General features: G+C 53.8%; 1 protein-coding gene across 1 annotated transcript in view; it reads left to right on the forward strand.

Annotated features, from left to right (window-relative positions):
- Window positions 1–337: 337 nt before the first annotated feature.
- Igsf21 (immunoglobin superfamily member 21) overlaps window positions 338–13,661 on the forward strand; it is a 251,959-nt gene continuing 238,635 nt past the window's right edge. Inside the window, exon 1 of the mRNA XM_008821807.2 lies at window positions 338–505. Coding sequence (XP_008820029.1) covers window positions 436–505 — 70 coding nt within the window. The 5' untranslated portion in view covers window positions 338–435. The remainder of the gene's footprint in view (window positions 506–13,661) is intronic.

A 13,661-nucleotide genomic window follows, 5' to 3' on the forward strand; every position in this document is an offset into this window, starting at 1 on the left:
GGGGCGGGGTGGGAGGGGGCGCGGGCAGAGCGAGAGCCCGGGCAGAGCGCGGCGGCGCGGGCAGCGCTTCGGCTCCAAACTCAGCCACCGCCACCGATCCGACTCCGGCTGCCGAGGGCGCCGCGCGCAGCTTAGCAGCCGGAGCAGCGCGCAACCCCGAACCTGACCCTGTGCGGCCCGGTGCGCCGGGATCGGTGCAGTCCGGTGCAGCCCGGAGCAGCCTGGTGCACCCAGACCGGTGGAGCCCGGTACAGCCCCGCAGCCGGCCACGGTGGCATGGGGAGGTCCCCGCGGCGCCCCGCGCTGCCGGTCACCGCCTCGGCCAGCGGCTCGGGGCACAAGCGCTCTTGAGCCCATGGCGAGGGGACCCGCCACCTCCCTCGCGATAGCCGTCCCCGCCGCCATCCCGGCCCCGGCCGCCAGCTCCCGGGCACCATGCGAGTAGCTCCGAGCCTCCTCCGCGGCGCCTGCCTGCTGCTAGCCGCGATCCTGGACCTGGCGCGCGGTGAGTGTGCGGGCGCCCGCGGGAGCCCGGGGCCGGGGGACGCGCGCAGGGACCGGGAAGGAAGGGCGCGGGCCCGGGTCGCTCCCAGAGGCTCGGGTTCCGGGCACCGTCCTGGAGCGGAGATCTGTGCATTCAGGCTAGGGGAGGGAGGGTGGCTCTTTTGGAGAAAGCTCTCATGGGTCTGTGCCAGGGCGTGCGTGTGTGTACGTGTGTGTCTTTGTTGCGTCTATTCGTGAGTGTCCAAGGAGAGGTTTGGGGAGCACACTAAAAGATGTGTGCCTGGGCCCTGTGTGGGTTAAAATGGTGTGGGTCTGTTGAGTATGTGAAGGGTGTCAGAGTGTCTAGATCAGTTTTGCACTGATGTCTGCATGAGAAAGTGTGAATGTTGGGAGTGTGAGCTTGTTGCAGCTCCTTGGTGGTGTATGAGTGAGTGTCATCCTACGTGTGAGCCTGTTAAGGGATGGGTATGGTAAAGTGATTCTTTCACGTGTATCCCGGGTGTGCTGGTCTCTTTTGGGACAGCGACAGTCTTTCTGTATGCACAGGAGATGGGACGGTGACATTTGGTCAGGGGTGTGCCTGCATAGGATGCCTGGAGGTGCCAGGCATAACTCGTATAAGCTGGTAGCCTGAGTGTGTACGAGTGCAAGGGAGCGTCTGGAGTTCCTGTGTGAAGGGGAGCAGGGTCGCAGCTGGGGCTGGAAGGGGTCGAACAGGCTCGTGTCTGTGTGTCTGGAGTAGACTTGGCCCTGGGCTAAGCTGAGTCAACTGGAAGGAAACAAGCTCAGCCGGTTGCCCAGAGTCATCAGAACTCCACACCTCCACTGTGCATGGTTTGAGGCTGCCTGGGCCCTCCAGCCCAGCACCACTGTCTGTTGGGTCTTAAACAGTGATGAAGTTTGAACCTGAGGACCCAGCACCTTTTCCAGCAGAGAACAGACAGTATATACCAGCAGGACCGACCAGTAGAGAGTCTTAGCTTAGGCACCAGCCCATTCCAGAGGTGCTAAGCACCCTCCAGGTCCTTCTTCAAGCTAGGTTCAACCACAGATACTCACAGATACTCAAACCTCTACTGAAGTCAGAGCCAGACTCCTGGGGTGAGAGAGTGCCACAAAGTACCTTTGTCTCCAGCAGAGCCTTGGCCTCTGTCCCAATTAGGTGGAGGTGAAGAATCAGTCCTGGCCTCCTCCAACACACACAGTGGAAAGGGCTTACCTGGGCTCTGAGATTGTCTGGGCAGAAGGGGTGTCCCCAATAACCCTTCAACTCCTGAGGTCATTGGAAAGAGCTGGATCCACCTATGTAAGACATTACTGAATTTGAGCCCTCGAAGGTGGCCCTGGGGGGGTGGCAGAGGGGGAGGGGATGCCAGTCGGGTACTTCATCCCTTCCACACGTCAAGCAAACACTTTCTGAAGTATATCAAAATCTCGTTCTAACTTTGGGGGTGAAGGTTCCCCACCTCAGATGCCTCTAGAGGTTTCAAGATTAAAGGGTCCGGGTCCCAGTGTCACCAAAAGGGCGCTGGGCTTTGTCGAAACGCAGGGGAGCCCTCACCTGGACGTTGAAGGGAGCGGAATTGGGGGTTGGGGACCGATCGCGAAAACACCCTTTCCCTCACTCCGGGTTGCGCAGGATAGAAAGACACCGGGGAGGGGATGGGAAGAGTCGGGTGGGGAATCCCGGCTGCTTCAGGATCCCACCCTAAGAGCCCTGGCACCTCGGCTCGCTGGCCTCTGCAGGCTGCGGGAAGCTCTGGCTCTGGGCGCCAGGGAAAGCGCCTTGGGGCCAGGCGCGCGGGTGCCGGGACTCGCGGCCTCCCAGCTCTGCAGCCCCAGATCGCGGAGCGAAACTTTGCACGCACGCAGGGCTGGATGGGTGGGTGGGAGGGGGTGGGGGTCCCGAGGCGACACATGTCCTCTTCTCTGCAGAGGAGACGCGGGATCCCCAGGGTGGGTCCTCTTTCCCCTTCCAGGCTACACCACGAGGGAAGACTGGAGTAGAAGGGACCTCACGAGGCACTACAGGCGGACTGTGGCCGAGGAGGGCGCCCTCCCTGCAAGTGGCTGAGATTGATGCACCTGCCTTTGCTAGGCCATCTGCCAGGGGGATGCCTGGGAAGGGATGGGGAGTGAATTTCAGGCCCAGCACCCCTACTGTGCTGGTTCGGGGACCGCAGGAAAACAGTCACTGCCAGGGGAGGGCCACGGCCAGGGTCCCTAGCCTGTGCTGCCACTACGGTGACCAATCAAAGCGCTCCACTTGGGGAAGTGTCTACTGGGGCAGTACTGGCTAGGCCGGAAGTTCCGGCCCTTCCCCAGCCCCACTCCCTACCACTGGGTTCTGGCAAGAAGCTCATGTTTCTTTGGACTTTCAGACCACCCAGGGGTACCTTTGCCTGGGTGTTTGAACCTGGGAAGTCATCCGAGGCTAGCGAAGAAGGGGGGAGATGAGAGGCGCTCCAGATCTTGTCCACTGCCTGCTGGCCAGGCCTGGTTAAAACTGAAGGCACCTAGAGCCCGGCCCGTCCTGGTCAGTGGGGCTGGGGTTAGGGTGGCCCTCCCAGCTCTGGCTCTGCAGCTGGTGTCAGTAAGTGGGTGGGAAGAAGGTGGGGCTGAAGGAGCTGGAGCCCAGCTGACAGGTGACCTGACTTCATAAACCAGCTCTCTCTGCTGCTCCCTCTGGGGAAGCCACACTCCTGGGTGAGTCTCCAGCCTGGCTGCAGAGCCACCCGCCCAAGCCTAACCCAAGATCCCTCAGACCACGCCCCCTGCCCAAACTCCATCCCCTCTGCCCATGAACACTGCTAACAGTTTTAGATAGATAGATGATAGATGATAGATAGATGATAGATAGATGATAGATAGATAGATAGATAGATAGATAGATAGATAGATTGATAGACAGATAGATGATAGATAGATAGATTATATATATATATATGAGGCACTACTATAATTTGGGGGTGTCAGTGGATAGAATGTCAGGGCTGGAGCGTTTCGGTGCTGGGATCTGAGATAGGCAGTCCTTTCTCTCAATTCTTTACCAACCTAAGACCACTCCCTCCTAATATCCCAGCTGGGTTTGACTCAGTGGTTTTTGTTTTCTGTTTTTTTCTTTGATTGCTGGATTGTATGACTGCGTTTTGGGGTCCCCAGTGGAGTCCTTCATGGATTTAGGACCCTCCTCACAAACTAGGAAACTGATCAAAGCACTTCCTACCTTCTCGCTCCTTCCTTGTCCCAGGCTCTCTTTCCACTGTTCCGTCTGGTGGCAGAGATGTCCAGTGGGCAGGGTGTGCTGACCAAGGTGGCTGGGGCAACGCCTGGGCCTGATTGTCCTGGCTTTTGGGAATGTGGCTCATGCACTTGAACCCCACTCACTCTGGCAAGTTGGGGGTGGTGATGGAGTTTAGGGATTTGCTGTACTCCATTCAGGACTTCAAAAGCAGAGACCAGCCAACAGGCGGCTGCCCATTCTGCTAAGTGGGTTTCCTAGGATCCTGAGGGTCTTTAATCTGATGGTCACCAGGCTGGCTTTCCACTGTGCCCCTCTACTGTCGGGCCACTGAACAATGATTCATTTATGTACTCAACCAATGTGTATTGTGTGCAGTGTGGCAGGCACAGAGCTAGAGCAGACCGTGGTGGGGAGCACCCATCTTCACGGAGGGGAGCATCTGCCTTCACAGGAACTGTGACTACCCTAACTGAGCTAGGCTCTAGACTGCATGCTTCATCCTACTCTTTTTGTCAAATCCTTAACATCTTCTGAATCATAAAATCAGTTCCATTTTGCAGAGGAGGAAACTGAGGTTCAGGGGAGTTGTGTGACCCTCCTTAGGCCATGCTGTCAGTAGGGTGAGCAGGGGTGGCACAGGGCTGTCCCTCCCTATTTGAGCTCCTTCCTGGGCCCTGTTCCCTGGAAAGATTGACACCCCCTCCCTTCCTCAGCCTGTCACATCATGAAGATGACTTCAGGGCATCCAGGTCTCAGCCTGCATATTTCACCCTTTACCAAACTCAAGGTGAAATAGAATTATTTGGTGTGTTCATCTGCGCAGATGGGAGAGGGTGTGTCCCTGAGAGACAGCGTCATCACTGAGAGACTGAGTGGGCATCTGCATGGGGCAGGGCACCTCTGTAAAGAGGATTCACAGGCATGACCTCATCCCAGTGGGGGGAGGACATGCTCAGAAGAGAGCCTCCTTCCTTCCCTTCTCCTCCCTCCTTCCCTCCCTGGTCCTCTCTCGTCCCATCTCCTTTCTTCCTTTCCATTCCTGTGTTTTCCTTTCCCCTCTTTGCCCTTGTCCTCCCCTTCCCTTCCTGTCACTCCCCTTTCCTTACCTCCTCTTCCCCTCCCCTCCCCTTCCCTTCCTGTCACTCCCCTTTCCTGACCTCCTCTTCCCCTCCCCCCTTCCCTTCCTGTCACTCCCCTTTCCTTACCTCCTCTTCCCCTCCCCTCCCCTTTCCTTCCTTTCCCTCCTCTTCTCTCCCCTCCCTTCCTCTCCCCTCCCCTCCCCCTTCCTTTCCCTCTTTCTTTCCCTCGCCTACCCTCTTTAAAACAATGGACAAAAATGAGCATCTTTTCATGAATGGAAACCTGGAGTCTCCACCAGGTCTGAAGCAGTAGGCACACAGCTGCACTGTGGTCCTTGGAGACCAATGCAGCCACCTGGACCATGTGCTGTGCATGCTCTACCTTCCACTTCAACCATAGATAGTGAAGCTTGTGATGTCACCCCTGGGCAATGTCCATCTTCAGTTCTGGGGAGGAAGCAGAGAGGTGAGGCCCCTCTGCTTTCATAGTCCCAGAGGCCAGGGGCGGTAGGGGAAGGAGGCTTACTCCTCAAGGCCCGCTGGGCAGTCAGGATTCAGAGCTAGAGCCCCTGCATGCAATGTGTGGAGCTGGAAGCAGGAGGCAGAGGCCATGAGGTCACTACACAGTCACTGTACAGCCCAAAGGAGCCAAAGAGACAGCAGGAGTCGGGTCCTTGTGGCATAAAGGCTTACTAGTGAGGGTTGCCTTGTTAACCCGGAGCACCACCAGCTCTGGCGGCAGCAGTTGGGTTTGAAACTTCCAGTTCCTTATCAGTTTCTCTGGAATCTAAGCCCCCCAAAGTCTGTCCACTTCCTGTACAGAAAAGACTGCGCTGGACTCTGCAGGTTGATGTGCTGTGAGCCTCATCCTTGGTCACACCAGGAGGACCATACGTGGCCCACTGGTTGACTGGAGGTGGCTGGTCCCATACTGCTCTCTGCTTTTCTCTGGACGCCAGAGGCCCACTGAGGGCAGTCTGAGACGCACTTTGTGAAATGTCCTCTGGGGACCCTCCGTCCCCCACCCACCAACCTGCTGAGGCTAGGGCCTTGTTTGTTTCTGTCTGTTATCACATCTTCCCCCAAACACACAGTGGGTGCTCAGCACAGGGCTGTTGGGTAAAAAAGTTGCTTTTAGCCTTTAGACACAGGCATCCTGGTTTAGAAGAACTGGTAGGTGGCTTCCTGTTTCTATGAAAAGGGTATGGGGCTGGAGAGATGGCTCAGCAATTAAGAACACTGGTTGTTCTTGCAGAAGACTGGGTTCGAATCCCAGCACCCACATGGCAGCTAATAACTGTCCATAACTCCAGTCCCAGGGCATCTGACAGCCTCTTCTGACCTCTGCAGGCATTGCATGGCACGGGTACACTTAGCTACATGCAGGCAATACATGCATACACATAAAATAAAAAGAAATAAATTTTTTAAAAAAGAAAGAAAAGGGTATATGATAAGCTTTGCATCAGGTAGGATTTAGTCTAGATACACAGGTGAACTTCCTGGGCACAAAAGCCTTCTGATCCTGGAGCAACAGATGCTCTTTCACAGACAGTCAGCTGACTGGCATGGTGGAGACACTTCCCTCAGACACCTCATCTCTGGGTCCACCAGTAGACTCCCAGAACCGGCCAGATGCTTCCACCTGTCATTCCCTGGGAGAATGACTCATTAGACACTAAGGCAGCTAGTTTTGTGCCCACTGCTCAGATGAAGGACACTGAGGTTCAGGGGATGAAAGAATGGGTGTAAGTCCAGGAGGTGGTTGGCTGAATCTCAGCCTGCCTCCCCCCACCCCCATGGCCCTGCTTCTCCCCCAGGGGTCTGGGAGGAGACAAGCTAGCTCCCATTGGCTTACGACCCAGAGAACATGGACCCAAAAGGCCCCTGGTGCTATAGCTGCTGCTTGGCACAGATAACCACCTCCATCCTGCTCTGCTGGCCAGGTGTGCGCCTCACCCCAGACCTCAGGCAAGAGTGCTGATGGGCCATAAGACTTAGAGAGCAGAGTCTGCTAATTTCTTGCTCCCCGGACTTGGACTTGGCCAGCTCCCAGCTCTGGGCTTGGCGTCACAGCTCTCTTCTTCCCTTCTCCAGCCTCCCTTCAACCTACCTTCTCCCCCATACTCCCTGATGCATATCTCCTGACTCAGGTGTCTCACAAGAACACCACTCTCTGTAAGCTACCCTCCTCCAAGATTGAAGATAGCTGTTGACAGGTCTTAAGGGTGGGTGGGCATCCCTGAGCCCCATCCCTTGCACCTGAACTGATTTTGAACACAAAGTTTCTGGAGTCATGTTTGTTGAGTGAATAACTCATGTCTCCTTCGACCCATGCACTCAATCCAGACACTGGGCCTGGCTTGCTTCCTGGCCCTGCTCTGACCACCACCTCTGGGGTCTTCTCTGGGAGAGAATATACCCACTGTCCAGCTCTGTTTTGTCACACACACCATGACCGCAGCTGGTATCCAGGGGACGAGCCAGCTGTGGAAGGGGGTGGGAAGAAAAAAGGGGTTTCCTGCTGCTGCTGGGTTCTCCTGGAGGAGGGCACTGTCCTTGGCTGGTGATGGATGTTTGGAGGGAAAAGAGAAGAAAGGGAGGAAAAGCACTCAGTGAGTGGTTTCTATGTGCCAAGCCCCATGTCAGGCAGGTATATCCACAGTTCATGTTATATCCCCCTGCAACCCTTACTTGTGAAATCACCTCCCCATTTTACAGATGACCCTATGAGGCTTGGATAGCTCTTGTGGCCAGCCCAAGGCTTCCCTGCAGTGAGCACCTCTCTGGGGTGGGGCAGGTTTTACACCAGTCATCTACTTGCCTGTCTCCCCTTAGCTGACTATGGTGGGAACACAATGTCCTAGAAATGGTCAATACCACAATCAGGGAAGGCTGAGTAAGAACCAGCTAGCAAACACTTGGCAGTGCACCTGCTGGGCCCACCTCCATCTCTGCTCTGTGGCCCAGCACCTGGTAGTCATGAGCTCCAGTTCCCACCTGAACTGGGCTGAGAGTTGGTCACAGCCTGGCACAGTGTACCGGGCCCATCACTGCTTGCTCAGTTTTGGCTTCCTTGTTTCTGGAGAGATAGCTCAGAGGTTAAGAACACTGGTTGTTCTTGCAGAAGACCCGGGTTTGAATCCCAGCACCCACATGGCAGCTAACAACTGTCCATAACTCCAGTTCCAGGGGATCCAGCAGCCTCTTCTGACCTCCGCGGGCATTGCACAACATGGGTGCACTTACCTATACGCAGGCAATACACACGTACACATAAAATAAAAATGAATTAATTAAAAACAAAAACAAACAAGGACTGAGGGCTGGGGATGTAGCCCAGTTGGCAGAGTGCTTTCCTAACATGCAAGAGGCCCTGGGTTCCATCACCAGCACTGGACAAACCAAGAGAGGTGGGTACAAAAAGACTAGGAGTTCAAGGTTGTCCTTGGTTACATAGTGAGTTTGAGGCTAGCTTGGGCTCTGTAAAATCCTGTGTCAAATAAATAAATATAAATGAGTAAGAAGTGAGGGGTAGGGGAGGGATGAGATTTTACATGGTACACTGGGGTGCAGCAGGCCTGGGATTGTGATTAGGGAGTTTCTGACAGGCTGTGTGGCTGATTCGCATCTGTCAATGGATTTGCTCCATTAGTGAACGGCCACCTCAGACCTAAAGGGAACCTCCCCCAAATGGAGGACGTGCAGGGTGTGAACATCCCCAAAAGCACAACTGGCTTGAGAGGGTCAGAGAGGGTGAGTCATTAAACAGACAACACAAGAGAGGCCTGGGTATGAAAGAGCTGGCCCAGGAAGCCTTTGAGGACAGAATCATAGGCATGTGTCCAGCTCTAGGCCTAGGGGTCACATACAGCTATAGACAGCTACAAATGTGGCCCAACACAAAATCATATACTTAAAACGTTATGAGGTTTTTGTGATTTATTTTTTGGTCACTGGTTTGTGGGGCTCTGGAGCCTGCAGTTGTAAATGGTAGCGTCTTTCACAGTGACAAGAGATTGGACATGCCTGCTAGACAGTGTGGAGGGGGCAAGGGAGGAGAGAACAGAAAGACCACTGAGCCTGTGAAGGTGGCCTGTGAGGTGGCTGGAGGTTGGATGGAGGAAGGGATACAGGCAGAGGCTGCCGCCTGCCAGGCTGGGATCTGGACTGTGCCTGTGACTGGGGATGAAGGTGAGTTTGGTCCTACAACTGGGAGCTCTTTGGAACCTCTGTTGGGCAACACACGCTTGCTTGCACTGCCAGAGCAGAGACAGCCTCTAGGAATTCATGCTACTCTTTAGGGACTGACCACGGCCCCCTACGTCCTGTTGGAGCCCTTCGAGGGCTGCACAGCCTGAACCAGAGCCAAGATTGATGGAAAGAGGGGGCTATTTGGGGAGAACCTTCTGCGTCTCCAGCTCTGACTGGGTTGGATTCTGACATGCTCTATGTGTTAATTCAAGGTCCCGGTTGTTGCTCTAAGCTTTGGTTTCCCCAGAGGCACAAGTGCTCCTAACTCCAGCCTTGTGGGGTACAACTTCTGGGACATTGTTGGGTGCCCCATTGTTGGGTGGTGTGAGGAGACCCTGATGCCTAGCACAGAACAGGCGTCTGAGAATCATCAGACCCTTGGCTCCCACAGAGTGGGGCACCCCCTCCTCCTTTGCCCAGTGCCCAGACAAGGAGGTACAGCCTAGCCCCACGCTGGGAGCACTAAAAACTCTCAGAGTTCCAAACTCTTGGAATTATAGTCAGAGCCAGGGGAACAAGAAGTTATCCACACCCTTCCCTGCTGATTATTTATTATTTTCCTTATTTGAAACACTGGTGATTTGAACTCAGTGTCTTCTGCATGAGAGGCAAGTGCTGTTCCATTGAGCTATATATCCCTAGCTCTTTTGACTCTTGATACAGGGTCTCCATGAGTGGTCCAGGCTGACCTTGAACTTGTAATCCTGCTGCCTCAGTCTCCCAAGTAGCTGGGATCCCAGGCCAGGCCTACGCCATCCAGACTGGCTTGTCCTCCCATTTTAAAGAGGCCAGCCCCGATGCCAGGGTCAGGAAGGCCTCTTCCTTGGGCACACACTGAGCACACATGGAGGGACAGGTCCCAGTTTACCATTCCCTGAAGAACCCTGTGTGGAGCGCGCTGGGTGGGGACTTGGCTGCACTCCAGTGGGGGGCAGTCCCCAACCTCATAAATCACAGGCGCTGCCAGGGAGCGAGGCAGCTGAGCCCCTGGGTTTTTGTTCCCTTGCCAAGCTGGCCCCTCTGCCCTTTTGTTTCTGTTTCTGCAGAGGCGCTCCACTCCTCTGACTAGTCATGGGCGCTCCCATTATCTCTCTGGTGACGTCCCTTCTTCCTCTATCACACCCCCAAAGGAAGGTGTCCACTGGGGCTACCCTGACTTTGTGCTAGCCTGGGAGGGCAGCACTGGGGGCTCTGGGGCACAGAGGCCAGGCTTGGGGTGCACAGAGCGGGTGGCATGGCAGCCATAGCTGGCACTCACGGATCATCCCCTGAGCCAGCCAGCTGGTACTTTTGTCAAGTAGGAATTCAGGCTTTACAGTAGCCAAAGGCCAGGTGTTGCGCTCCAGAGAGCAGGTGAGGGGCCAGTAATTGTCACCGGCCACCTACTTTTCTGTCCCAGGGAGGGGTGGAAGGAGCAAGGTGGGGATGGCCATGGCAGCCACTTTACAAAGACCTCTTTGTTCACTTTCGCAGCAGAAATATGGATGGTGGGACCTGAGCTTGTAGCCTGGCCAGGCTCCCTCCTCCTTCCTCCTCTTCCCTTCCTCTGACTCTCGTACAACAGATAAGGACTGCAGGATTCCTGGGTCAGACACCATGTTGGATTCTAGAATTCCAGAGGAGAAGGAACAGGCCAGACCTGGTGCTCATGTGGCTTCCAGTTCAGAGCAACAGAGATTTCAACATGTGACCACAGGGCTGGGGAGGAGGAGCTGGGGAAGAGAATTTACTGGGCATAAGCACCTGAGTTTGGATCCCCAGCACCAGGCAAGATGGTACATACCTATAACATCAGCACTAGGGGAGGAGACAGGTGAATCTCTGGGGCTTGCTGATCTGTTAGTCTAGATGAAAGAGCGAGCTCCAGGTTCAGTGAGAGACCTTGTTTCAAAGAGTAAGGTAGAGAAGCAACTGAGGAAAGACACCAGACAATCTCCAGCCTCCACACAGACACACACACATGCACAGACACACACAGACACACACAGACACACACACGCACAGACACACACACACAGACATACACAGACACACACACAGACGTACACAGACACACACAGACACACAGACACACACAGACACATACACATGCACAGACACACACAGACACACGCAGACACACACACACAGACACACACAAACACACACGCATACACAGACACACACAGAGACACACACAGACACACACACACAGACACACATGCACAGACACACACACAGACACAGACACACAGACACACACATGCACACACACACACAGACACACACAGACACCGCACACACGGTGATTGTGTGTGACTACCAATGTTTAATGAAAAGTAAAGGGGAAGGTACGGGGAGGTGGCTCAGGGGTTAAGAGCACTGGCTGCTCTTGCAGAGGACCCAGGTTTGGTTCCCAGCACCCACATGGCGGCTCACAACTGTAACTCCAGGGGTTCTGACGCCCTCTTCTGGTCTTCTCGGGCATCAGGTGTGCATGTGGTGCACTCTCATATGTGCAGGCAGAACACTTTAATTAAATTAATTTAATTAAATAAATCTTAAGGACCTAGGTTTAGTTCCAAGTACCCACATGGGCTAACAGCACCAGTAACTCCATTTCCAGGGGATCCAACGCCTTCATCTAGCCTCTGAGGGCATTGCATACAAGGGTGCATTTGTATACATGGCAAGCAAAACACTCATACACATAAAAATAAATAAATAAGATATATATAAATAAAATGTAAAATTAAAGGACATTGGGGGGTAGGTTAAGTTTGGTCCCCAGAACACATAAAAAGAAAAGCCAGTTTTGTGGCTGACACTTGTCAAGTGTCTATGAAACTGAGTTCAACAAAGTTTCATCCCAAGAGCTCACACCAGCCATAGAGGCTGGAGGCCACTGTGTGGGATGGTTCGAGGGGACATTTCTACCTCAGTAGTAAGTTCCTTAGATAGCCCTTGTTCCTTTGGAGTGCAATGTGCTGCTACCTAGCTGAAGTCACCAGGAATGGGATCAGGGAAGAGAAGGTCCAGTGTCTTCTTTTTCAGACTATCGTACTTCCTGGGCCAGGAGAGCACCTCAGGCAGATGCATTCCCTCTATCACCTCTATCACATAGTTAGCAAAAAGACAGAAGGGCAAGAGGCTGGGCTTGGTGGCACATAAGAACCCAGAACTCATGAGACTGAGGCAGGAAGATGATGAATTGGAGGCCAGCCTGGCCTACATAGCAAGTTCTATTCTAGCCTAGGCTACATAGCAGGACCTTGTCTAAAGATTAAATAAAATAACATAGCTGGACACACAAACATGAGCAGCTTCTCACACCACTATCATTTTTGTTGTTGGTTTTCAATCTATTTAAAACAAGTAGTGTTAGCTTGCCATTTGAGGCAGTGATTTAAATTCCCTCTCTTTAAAAAGGCTTTATTTAGGTAAATAATGTGTGGGAAAATGTTAAGTGTGATACAGAGCTGGTGGCATGGACCAGGCAGTCTGTGAAGATGGTGGGTGGATATGAGCTGGGAGCTGACAGGTGGGGAGGGAAAACCAGGGGCTTGGAGACTGAGGAGAAGGCTTGAATTTTGGGGCCACTGTCCACATGATCTGTGAGCTCTTATGGATCAGGTAGCCATGGCTAGGTGTGGGGACCTGGGAAGGGCCATCTCTGGGCTGTTTTTGCAGGGACTGAGGAGTAAGAAACTGGGGTCACCTGTAGTGTGGGGGAGTAGCCAGGACCGGGAAGCAGTCTACCCATCCTCAGTTTCCCCATTCATCAGGAGAAGACTGCCCAGCCAACTGCGATGGAGGTGGTGATATATAGTGCTCAGGACTCAGCTGTCCACTCTGACAATGCTACCAGCAGTGACAGGGGCTCCTGAGCAGAAAAGCAGCATTCTAATGTAGGGCTTGTAGAAGGAAGCAGCCAGGCTCTCCAGAGACACTGCGGTCTGCATAGGACATACCAGGTCTCCGCACTGGCTGGTGGCAACCTTTACCTTGTGCCCTTCTTTCTGGGATGTCCCAGCATCCTCTGTGCTTCCCTTTTCCCTGGCCATCTCCCTGATGGATGACTTCACCCCCAGGGCGCACCAATTTGTCACCCCAGTCTGTTTTCCACTCTATTTCCCACGGAGAGCTTTCTCCTCAGATCCATTTAGATCATCTTTCCTCCTATCCCCACTGGCTCCCACTGTGTGCGGCCCAAGCCACATCCGTCAGCAGCTGGCTCCACACACAGACAAACAGGTGCTCTCCAACTGCCCTCGGTTGCTGTGCCTGCCTGGCTGGGACTGTCAAAGGGAGGAGGGCCCATGAGTGAGTCAGCGCATTAGACCTTGGGATGATCCTCCATCATGCTTTTGTTAAAAAAAATAAATAAAAAATAAAAAATTTAAGAGCATTTTCAGTGAGGAGCTGGCCCCAAAGTGGAGATAAATATTCCTCTAAGAACATCCCCAGTCAGTCTTCTCAACTCTCTGTTTCTGAGTTAACCAGGCACTTTCCTCTTGACCCTCAACTTCCCAGTCCCAGCCCCTCCTCTGTCTACCTGACTGTTCAAATTGACTTTGATGATGACTAATTTTGCCAGCTGA

This window comes from Nannospalax galili, unplaced genomic scaffold, assembly GCF_000622305.1.
Source record: "Nannospalax galili isolate Female #2095 unplaced genomic scaffold, S.galili_v1.0 scaffold1688, whole genome shotgun sequence".
Taxonomy (NCBI): Eukaryota; Metazoa; Chordata; class Mammalia; order Rodentia; family Spalacidae; genus Nannospalax; species Nannospalax galili.